Below are 10811 nucleotides of genomic sequence, written 5' to 3'. Positions count from 1 at the left end.
TAATTATCCTCAGGAAGCCGATGAGGAATATGGGTAAAATGCTAATGCCTTCCACCCACCTGAGAATCAGTGTTCCTGGCATGCCATATCTGGAGACTTCTTTCCATCATAAATAACCCCACTGCTTCTTTTCCTTTCCTGGAGGCTAGTCCTCTTCACCCCAACCATGAGAAATAACACAGACAGCTAGAGCACAGCAAGGAGTCTTTACTAGGACAGAAGGGAGTTGGGGGCATCCAAGGCAAGTAGAATGGGTCACATTAGAACGAGCAGAAGACTTGGGGATCTTGAGTCATCTTCTGGGGAGGGGGATTTAATGCTTATTGTGGACAAGAGGAGGAGGGATGCGGATGTCCTGGCCTCTCTCCAGACGCCGTTCACAATCAATCAAATAGTTCACGCCATCGATGACCAGCTGCACCAGCTCCACCTGAAGGACACTAACCCTTGATCTCTGCTTCCCGTAACTTGAGTTTCCTTCTTCAGCACTGATTTGCCTGCTCTAGGAACTCCTTTCCAGTTGCCTTCCCACTCAATCTGAATTTCATTTCAGATTCCTAGGGCCCATTCACCATTATATTTCAACCCCCACAGACCTATACCTCTCCTCACCCTAACCTCTAAGATCTCACCTCGGACTTGCCCAGTCGGTCCAAATTAGAGATGTCAAAGACGCTGCCTGTGGCAGCTGTGTCCACTCCTCCAGTACCACGCTTCTGGAGCCTTAAGTTCTCTAGGATCTTTGGGAAGCGGCTATCCTAGAAGGGAAGAGATAGGGGTTGGGGGCAGGGTCAATAGGGGCAAAGACTGTTTATACCCGGAATGAGCTCAGAGCCCTTCCCCCTGACATTTCTAGCCACAATATGCCTGGCTCCTTTCCAAAATGCTCACCCCCTCCCAACCACACACAGCCACTGTCCTCACTCACGCTCCACTCTAACCCCACAATTCCTTTACTTTGCTTAGCAGGGGCAGTTTGATGTGCACTCCTGCCCGAAGTCCAGTGCCCAGGTTAGACGGACAGGTCAAGATGTATCCCAAACGCTCATTCCACATGAACTCCCAGCCACGCTCCTGGATCAGCCGCTCCACCTGAGTCCATAAAGGCTCTGTTAGTGAAAAGTCAGGGATATGTGAACCCTCCCTTAGCCAGACCTACGGGAACTCTGGAAGTGTATCTAGAACCAGAAACTTGGGCTGTGAGAGAATGACACTGTGGGGTGTGTGTGTGTGTTTGTGTGTAAATGGTTTGTTATTATCATGCATACAAGGTAATTTTGATGTTGCAAGCCCATAATGGTGTGATTACAGCAAAATATCTTACATGTGAAAGAGGAGAAACTTGGGAGAATGATGCATTTGGGATGATCTAGGGAAATAAGTGGGGGTGGTAGACTGAACTGAGAAAGGGATGATTATTCAATGAGCTCAGCATACATGGATTATCTTTGCTTTGCTAATGAGCCTAGAGTTTGGAAGGGTTCTCTCACACATAAAATGAGGGGGGTGTAGGCTTCGCAACAGGAAGAGGCAAGAAAGCCTTCTGTTAGCTGTGGAAAACGCACATGTGAGAAGGCAGAGAGAAAGGTGCAAACAGTCCAGAAGAGCCAGACTCATAGTTAAGGGTGTGCGTGAGGGGGTTGGGAGGAAGTAGGAGAAGGGTGTTTTGTTTCACTTGAGCATCCTAATCATGGAGTTGGCCATTAGAGTTCAAGACACAGGGGATCTGCCAGAGTACTGGACATGAAAACTACCTAGCATGAGTAAAGTGGACCCTATTCTTAGTTCAGAAACAAAACAAAACTCTTGTATGGGGGCATATTTAACAGGCTGGCCAAGGGGAAACCCTTCCATCTAGAAAAATAGTAGTAAGAGCTAAGATTTACTGAACATCTATCATGGGCCAAGCATTTCACATGCATTATCTCACTTAATCACCACAATAACATAAAATGTAGGAAGCCTTACTATCCCAATTTTACAGATGAAGACACCTGAGGCATATCATTTGAAAAGTACTTCCCTACCCACTGACAGAATATATTATCTGTTATTTGCCAAAAACAATAAAAACTTCCCAGCTAGAATCTAAAAGAAGAGGAGCTCTCTGTCTTTACAAGTCTAAAATAGAATTGTATAGGAGAACATACAGTAAGAACTAGTTTATAGGGATTTCTAATCTAGAATAGAATATGGAGACCTAATCCATGTAAGACTGAGGAATTCAGTAGAGCCACACATTCTGCAACTTATGCCATTCCATCTTCCATTTCCCCCAGTCTTCCTCCTGCTCTCAGCTTAAAACCTAGACATGATACTTTAGTGAAAATGACAGAATTCAGAGCCAAGACCTACCTTGGCTCAGAACTGGGTGGTTACATTGGAATCATGGACACACCAATCTTTCACTCCCTACCTTGATCCAGGCTCAAACTTTTCCTCATTTGAACACTCCACATATCCCAGGCACTGAGTTACTCCTTTGTCTTATACGGCAACTGCTTTATTTACTACCTCGTACTCATGACATTCTTTCTCTCCTTCTATTCTTGTGTGACCATATACCCTGGTTTTCCTGGAGAGTCCTGATATATTGTCCTGGAGTGACTGATGATAATCCCCTTTGCTATCAAAAGTATCCTGAGTTGGTTGATAAAATATATAGTCTAGACTTTGGTTTTTCCTTATGTCCTCCCACATAGTTCCCTTATACAGTCTTCTCCAACCTCTTTGAGGCCTCGACAGAATCTTTCAAACACTTTCTTCATGTTGCCACCCTTCTCCATAGAGATGACCCTTGTATGATCCTCCTCATTCACCCAGATCAAGAAGCTCTTCTCATTGTTGTGCCTGAGAGCAGAAAAGAAGAAAAGACAGGGATCAAGAGGCAGGTCCAGAACTGGAGGAGATAGAGGGGGGAAAAAGGCATTAAGGGGCATGGGGACAAAAGAGTTAGGTAGGCCTCATACCAGATCCCACGAGCATCTGGCCAGTCTCGAGCCATTCCTGCTGCAGTCAGCAATGGGGACACAGGCTTATCAAATAGGAAGTGATCCTGAGGCAAGTAAAAGGACTTGGTTTAAGAATCTTCACAGTAGCCCCTAGGCCCTCTGGCCCACCCTCCCCTCTGATTCTTCTTTCCATCTGCTTCTCAATCCTGCTCCTTCTCAAGGCCCCTCACATCAATAAGCTGCTGCTGTTCAGCCTCCGTCATCTCACTGAGCCGATAGTAACGTCCAGCCAGGTCACCCTTCAGGCCACTCAGTGCATCTACTACAACACGTTCCACCTCTCGTCGCTCTGCCCGAGTGCAGGCTGGAGGAAGACTGAGTCCGCGGATGCTTCGGCCAGTTCTGACTCTCGAGGACAATACATACCTCTCATCAAAGTAGCCAGAACGTATCTAGGGAATAAGAGGAATTAATGTAAGTCACAGGAACACAGTGGGTGGGAACTTGGGGAAGGAGAGACCTTCAAGAACTTTAAGGATCCTTACTGCATGCATTGGTAGGAGTCCAATCAGCAAGTACTCCAACGGAAGGGAGCATTAGGAACCCTCCCTCCAATCACCTACTTTGGGGTATGGTCATTCTCATCCACCCTCTCCTCTCTTCTCCATATCTGCTGCTTCTTAAGATACAATTCCTTCCCCCACACCAAGACTAAAATCTCAACAGTCTAATGACTCGGAGTCAGGAAATGATTAAGGTGAAGGGATTAGAGAAACAGAGTGTTGTACATAAGGCAATGCAAATCAGAAGGGGAATGTCTGACCTACCTTACTGGCATCCAGATCAGTGGTATGTTTCATTGTTCGGGGGTCATATCCATTGTGTCGCTCTTGTATTACAGGATCAAACAGCTCAGCAAATACCTGATGAGGAATAGGTAGAGGGAGAGGGTGGTTAAAGAGAGGGGATCCCTTTCCAGGCTTTAGCTGTGGACTGATTTCACTGGGTCAGAAAACGTGCGTATGGAAGGTCCAGCCTTAAGGGAAAGTGAAGGGTCTGTAGGGGGAAGGAGCTGGGATTACTGGGAAGATGAGTTGGGTCACCAGGGAGACTCTGGGGGCCCCCTACCTCATAGGTCTCCTCATCTCCAGCTACCATGCCCACAGTCTTGATGAAGGGGTGGCCGGGGTTGTCCACGCCAGTCTGGATACACTGATCTAGCGTCCAACCAGTGGGTGTGGTCTTGTCGCAGAGCCGGGCATAGACTGCTGGGGTCAGGTGACTGGCCATGCAGTTGTTGTGCTTTCGGAGGTCTGGGTACTCAGCGCTAGGGAGGGGGTACCCAGTAACCATGGAGGGAGAGCACAGGGGGCCTAGACCCAGGGCAGTCAGCTGGGAGCTATCCAGTTAGCCATGACAGGCTTTGCTCCTTGGGAGGAGGGGAGATTAGAGGGAGCCTAAACCTTGGTAATCTCTTTACGGACTTTCAGGGTCTATTCTTTCCCAACAGTTCTAGCTTCCTCTGGCTAACCGGCTCAATTCCCCCAGATTTGCTCAGTTCTTTCCTACCATTAACACAACATTAGGGATGGGGGAGGGGAAAGACCAAGGAGGGGAATTCAGGAAATGGGGGGAAACAGCAGGAAAGCGAAAAGGATAGTTCCTGGTTTCTCAATTAGGGATTTGGGCAGAGTGGGTGCAGCCAAAACTCACAGGGCCAGAGCAGGTCTTGGGGCCGGGGGCTGCGGGTTACAGGTCCCCAGGAATGCGTTTAACCTCACGGTTTTGGCCTCGATCCCTAACCCACTGAGGTCTCCAGACTGTACAGCACTCCACTCCAGAGCCTTCGTGATTATAACCCTTCTCTGTTGCCCGGGTCCTCATCTCCATCCCCATCTTCGTTCCCGTCACCACTTACCGCCCCCCCCCACCCGACATCCCTGCACCTCAGACACTGATACCTCGGGGGATACAGCCTTCGTCGTTCACTGGCGGCTCTTACAGGTTCCGGGCGGAGCAGAAACCCAGCGGCTAGAGACCCAGCTCCAGCCAAAGCCAGGAGCCTGAGCCCCGGGCGGGCGGACAGCAGACGAGAGAAGGGACCAGCCATGCCTTCAGGATCCGGCTACTCAATCCCGGAGCGGGAGCTGGCGGAGGGCAGGAACGGGGAGGGAGGTTGCAACCCGGAGGACCGAGGACCGGCACTCGATGCGAGACTGGAGCCGAAATGGGGGCGGGAGTGGAGACTGGAGCGGGAGATGGAGCGTGTTCCAACCAGACTGCAGGAGAGGCGCAATGAGCTAGCGGCGGGTGGTGGAGGAGAGGGAGGCCCCAGCCGCAGTCTCCAGGGGTGGGGCTGACGCAGGCTCCGCCTTTCCGCCTGCGACCGTGCTAGGTGTGTGGGGGCAGAGGAGGTAAGCACCGCCAGGTAGATTAGGGGACCGGAGCTCCCCAACTCTAGGCCGGGCATGCGGGCCCACGTGAGAGGAGCTCTCCCAGATTTCAGCACCAAGTACAGGACAGCACCCGAGGGGACCCGAGAAAGCCGAACACCCTTCCCCCAAGCTGCTCCACTTAATCGGGAACCCGAATCGTCACTCTGGGTGTGAAAGGGTGACATTGCACAAGCTCTTCTCTAGTTTTTGGCCTTCCCCAGTAACCTCTTCATATTCTCAGGGGAGGCGGCCGCTGGAGAAACCGCAGAATAAGTACAGATACCAGAGAAAGGCAGGAAGAAAACACACAGAGGCAGACACTGAAAAAGACGCAGGTGGTTCAAGGTCACCTTTTCCTTAGCACCAGGAAGAGGACCAAGGAGCCCTTCTGCCACCCCTGTGCTATTCTTACAAGGTTGTGGAAGCATTCCCTAAGAGGAACCAGAAAAACATTAACTCTTGCCCATTTATATTGTGTTCCCTACCCCCACTCAGCCCCCAAGCCTGAAGCCCTGTCCTGACCCCACTTCTCATGATCTCCCGCTCTTCTCCCCCCCTCTCCTCCCCAACCTCTACTTCACCTTTGATCTTTTAATTCTTCATGCTTTATCCAGGTTCAGAAGTGTTTGCTGCCCACAGGACTCCCTCTGAGTATTCTCTGCAAGCTTGCCTACCTGTTGGTTGCACTGGATATGGAGCTTGGGGTTGGGCCAGGAATCGTTAGTTTCCTCCTTCTCTGCTCCCTTCTCTTCCCTCTTTGTAGCTTCAGTTCCTGGGCTGGAGGAGAGTGTAAGGTGAAGTGAAGGGTGTGGTAAGATGACGAGGTGTAGGAATGGGACAGGCAGACACAGGTCTCCAACCACCGCAAGTGTTACTTTCTTGGCTCCCTAATGCTATTTAATACAGTGTGTAAAGGGGAGTGGTGTTCAAGGGCCTAAGGTTGCCAGAGAATCTCTCCCTTCTTACTGGTCCTCTGTCCTCTCTTCTCAAAAGGTGTGTATTCTGATTTGAGAGGGTGTGTTCCCACAGTTCAGAGTGTGACTTGACCTTTGTCCTGGCAGGAAAGAGAATGAATGCTGGAGCCAAAATAGAGATGTGGGGCTTCAGTATGGAAGTCAGTTAAGGTGGGGTGGGTATGGTAGTGTTAGTCCCAAATCTCAGCTATCTTGGTACGCCCACAAGATAGTAAGATACTTGGAAATCTTATTTGAGAAAGAGAAATTCCCTTCACATAGACCTCTGGCCCCACTGAAGAGACCCTACTGAGGTTCTCTTCATTCCTCTCAGGCTTCCCTTTTTCTCCCCTTCTCATTTGTGGGTGTCCTTAGAAGCCACCCACCTTTCTTTTGTGTCTGTCATTTAATTTCTTCTTCTGGTAAGAGAGCAAGTATCAGAGAACAGAGTTCTATAGTTAAGAGTCCCTTTTGGAGAGATGGAAAATGTTACCTGTGGGCTCATTGTCTAGGTTAAGGAGTAGTCATGAGCAAGCAAATATAATTACTTGGAATGGTGTATATTTACCCAGATAAAGAAGGGAGATAATTTTCCAGAGCAGTAGGGTTGTTATTTGATTGAGAGGGTGGTTACTATGATTAAAGATGTAGGAAACAAGAAGAGAGAATTACAGAAGGAAAAATAAGTCTTGCCCAGAGGAATAGAGAAAGCACTCAAGTTTGGAGACTAGTCATCCAAATTTGAATACTAGCTCCACTGAGAAAAGACATGATGTGTCTACTTTTCTTATTCCCTGTGAGCCTCTAACAGCCACATAATATATTAAAGCTCACTTTAAAAAATTATCGTATGGCATGCAGGAAGTAATTGATATATATGTATTTGATTTCTTTAATGATAATGATATCAATACTACTTAACATTTATAAAGCACTTTACAATTATAAGGAGCTCTTGTATGGTTATTTCATTGAATTGGATTGTTCCAATGGATGACCAGGGACTAAGCCTACATTTTTCAGGGTGGGGTGAGAAAGACAAGTTAATTACCTAGAAGATGGTTTAATAACTTGATTGAAGGGCTGGAGTGGTGCAGAGAACACGAGCCCGAGTAGAACTCGGGAGGATTCTATTTCCCTAAGGGACAGTCCTTAGAATCATCCCAATCACATTCAGGATGCCTTGGGGTCAATATAAAGAGGCACCTGACTGAAAAAGTGGTAGGTGAAGTTGCAGAAGAGAAACAGAGAACTTGAAATCGTCTTGGCCAAGGAAACCTAAGTAAGGATGAAAAGATAGGAATAAAAATGCAAACATATACAAAATGCTTTCATATAATCAGTACTGTATGATTAGGGTTTTTTTTTTTTTAAGATTTATTTATTTCACAGAGCGAGAGAGTGTGAGCACAAGCTGTGGGAGTGGCAGACACAGGGAGAGAGAGAAGCAGGCTCCCCATGGAGCAGGGAGCCTGTTGTGCTCCATCCTAGGGTCCTGGGATCATGACCTGAGCCAAAGAAGACACTTAACTAATGGAGCCACCCAGGCGCCCCTGATTAGGTTTTTAAACCACTCTCTTTCAGATGAAGAAATGGAGGCTGTTGGAAGTTCAGTGGCTTGTCCAACGCTGCACAGCTATTAAAGGCAAGGCCAGGATTCAAACCCGGATTTGTCTGGTTCCAAGGCTGGAGGAGGGGTAAAAAACAAGCCCAGTGTGGAGATTGGAACCATCTTGTCCAGTCTTCCCTGTCCATCCATTTTCTCGTCTCCTCCATAATAAGTCTCTTTGTTCCTTTCCTTAACTTTCTGATTTGTTTTTCTCTTTGTCTCTTTTTGTCTCCAGTCTACTCTTCTACATCTGTTAACATTTATTAGCTATCTAAGTATGTCATACTCCTTTTGTTTAAACAAACAAACCAACAGAAAACCTGGTTTTGTTTTCAAGGACGTGCAGTGACACAAACTGTACCTCTTCCTCTGCATCTTGCTTCTTCCCTGCTCTTGGTCTCCCTGTAAAGTTTCTGTCAAAAACCAAGCATCTGGGCTGTGCCATACCAACGCAGTTAGAAATCGGAGGAAGGGGAGCATCAGGTTGCATTCCCTCGCCACAGCCGCTAGGGGCCACCCTCCTCCACGCAGAAGTGCGGGCCAACGCAGCCTGACTCTGTTGCCGGTGCGCGCCCTCCGCTGATTGGTGACACCGCAGGGAAGCCGCGCTTTGATTGGGCTGCTGTCAGGTGTCGCTGACGGCAGGTTCGGCTGCGCGAGCGCAGGGAGGCGGGTGAGCGAGGGCCGGGGGCGGTGGGGGAGTGGCTGGGGGCTGGGGGCGGTATCTGAGGGGGTGGGCTGGGTAGAGTGGGCTCGGTTGGTGCGGAGGGCAGTGTTTAGTACCCGCTGGGGGCAGCTTCGAAAGAGGCCCGGCGGAGAGGCCTCAATGTCAGCGTAGGGAGAGTAAGGCGGGGGCGGGCGAAGGCTGGTGGAGTCGCATCGGAGGGCGGTATTCGTGACCGGGAGCTGTGTGAGGAGAGACACCGGAGGGGGTCAGCGAGAGAAGAGCGGGGTTTGAAGATTTGCGGGAGGAAGAGGGAGTCCTGCGTGAGGAAAGGAGGCAGCAGGGGAGCGGGTCAGGGTGGGGAGGTCTGCGTGAGGAAGGGTGGAATGGAGTCGACGCGGGAGAGGATCGCTGCAGGCAGGGGTTGTTGCAGAGAAGAGGGGACCCTGGAGAGAGCTAGTGTGGGGACGGAACGGATCGTAGGCATTCTTTGTGGGGAATCATTGAGGGTTCGATATAAATATGTTATCAAGTGTAGTGACGACTCTGCGGGTTTCGAGAACTGCTTAATGCTGGAGAATCTCTGAGAGGATTAGTTGGATTATTAATTGGATTAGTTGGTCAGTGGCGGGGGAGGGGCAGCAGTGTGGTGAGGGGGGGTCAATGGAGAGTCATTTTTAGCAAATTAGGGGAAGAAAGAAGTATGGTTGGGTTGATAGAACAAGGGCATCGGCCCAATTCATCAGTGTCAGAATATGGGTATGTATGAAGGAGTAAGCATTGCATCTAGAGGGAATTTAGGTGGGAAGAAGATCGTGTTGGTGGCCCGAGGAGTTTTACCTTCTTGGAAATATTCTGCCTGAACTGTGTATTAGTGTTTCCCCCTTTAGCACTAATGGTGCCCTGTATTAAGTGCATGTTGATTAAGGAAATTAGAGGACTCCTGCAAACAACCCCGAATTCAAAGGGATAAAGAAGTTAGACAGTTTACCCTCTCTTCTGCCCTCTTAGATCTGATTTAACATCCGTGTTTCTGAGATCACCCATCTGCCTCACCCTTCCTCCTTACCTACCTACCTTCTCCCCACCTCTGACCCTCCCTTTTTTTCCGTCCATTTGCATTGATTCAGGCGGGAGTTAGACTGCCCTTTAACCGTTTTGCAGAGCTTGAAGTTTTCTTTTGTTTCGCAACAAAGTATTGAAGGAGAGGGGGATGGGGAGAAGGGCCCAGAAAACGGGAATAGCTCTTGGAATACCACATCAAATCCCAGCTTCTCAGAGGTACATCTAAATAAATCCTGGCTTATATCATAGCTATTTCTGTCAGGCTTCTATCTTTGCTTTGTTAACTATGAATTTAAGCCTTTCCATCTCTCTTTAGCCCCATGCTTGTGAACAGACTCTTTCCCATTCTATTACACTCCACCCCATCCAACCCCGTTTTAAAGTTATAATAGAATTTCAGGAAAATGACTCTATACATTCAGTAGAAAACCAGGAAGGACTTAATGGGAAAAAAGGGTGAAGGATTAGGACTCTTAGACATGAGGGAAAACCCCTGCTTCGGATAAAGGAATATCCGAAGGATAAAGGGTGCAAGAAAATTCAGCTTGCTTAAACTATACAGGGACCTTGGGAATGCCACAGATCTGGAAGTTGGGTCAGGTCACTAAAAAGGAGTTCAAGGAAACAGCCTATTAATCAGGAGGGGAAGTGTATGTGTAAGACCTGCAATAGACAACTGGAAATGTGGCGGTGGTGGTGTTTCTTTTAAGATTTATTTGTTTACTTGAGACAGTGAGTGAGAGCATACCCTGAGTGAGGGAGAGGGAGAAGATGATTCCCCACAGAGCAGGGATCCCTACATGGGGCTCAATCCCAGACCCTGGGATCATGACACAGGACTTGATCCCAGAATCCTGAGATCATGACCTGAGCTGAAAGCAAACACTTCACTGACAGCCACTCAGCCTCCCTGAGTACTGGAAATGTTAAGTCAAAGAAGCACGTAGTAGTTGAGTAGTGGAGTTAAGCAGATGGTAAAGAATAGAAAGGTCGGGCGCCTGGGTGGCTCAGTGGGTTAAGCCTCTGCCTTCGCTCAGGTCATGATCTCAGGGTCCTGGGATCGAGTCCCACATCGGGCTCTCTGCTCGGCAGGGAGCCTGCTTCCTCCTCTCTCTCTGCCTGCCTCTCTGCCTA

At 48.8% G+C, this 10811-nt stretch overlaps 2 protein-coding genes across 9 annotated transcripts in view; one reads left to right on the top strand and one right to left on the bottom strand.

Annotated features, from left to right (window-relative positions):
• Nucleotides 1–187: 187 nt before the first annotated feature.
• Nucleotides 188–6264, bottom strand: LOC123944807 (creatine kinase U-type, mitochondrial). 5 transcript variants are annotated; one of them, XM_046010164.1, is made up of 10 exons: nucleotides 5968–6264; nucleotides 4913–5230; nucleotides 4080–4278; nucleotides 3779–3874; nucleotides 3182–3403; nucleotides 2970–3055; nucleotides 2727–2850; nucleotides 958–1092; nucleotides 633–758; nucleotides 188–430 (listed from the first exon to the last, which is right to left on the bottom strand). In XM_046010164.1, the coding sequence occupies exons 2-10, from the start codon at nucleotides 5059–5061 to the stop codon at nucleotides 314–316; spliced, it is 1254 nt and encodes a 417-aa protein (XP_045866120.1). In that variant the 5' UTR covers nucleotides 5062–5230; nucleotides 5968–6264; the 3' UTR covers nucleotides 188–313. The 5 variants fall into 5 exon arrangements, with proteins under 5 accessions (XP_045866120.1, XP_045866119.1, XP_045866124.1 ...); XM_046010163.1 differs by having other exon boundaries at nucleotides 6061–6264; XM_046010168.1 differs by having other exon boundaries at nucleotides 4913–5197; nucleotides 6061–6264.
• Nucleotides 6265–8599: 2335 nt separating this feature from the next.
• PPIP5K1 (diphosphoinositol pentakisphosphate kinase 1) overlaps nucleotides 8600–10811 on the top strand; it is a 49062-nt gene continuing 46850 nt past the window's right edge. For 2 of the 4 annotated variants that reach the window (XM_046009714.1, XM_046009712.1), the window contains exon 1: nucleotides 9296–9893. The gene's annotated coding sequence lies outside the window, so the exon portion shown is untranslated. Of the gene's footprint in view, nucleotides 8622–8861; nucleotides 8881–9295; nucleotides 9894–10811 lie in introns of those variants that run through there. The other 2 variants (XM_046009710.1, XM_046009713.1) reach the window with 2 other exon arrangements.

This window comes from Meles meles, chromosome 6 (assembly GCF_922984935.1).
Source record: "Meles meles chromosome 6, mMelMel3.1 paternal haplotype, whole genome shotgun sequence".
Lineage (NCBI taxonomy): Eukaryota > Metazoa > Chordata > Mammalia > Carnivora > Mustelidae > Meles > Meles meles.
This window is presented reverse-complemented; position numbering and strand designations above follow the sequence as displayed.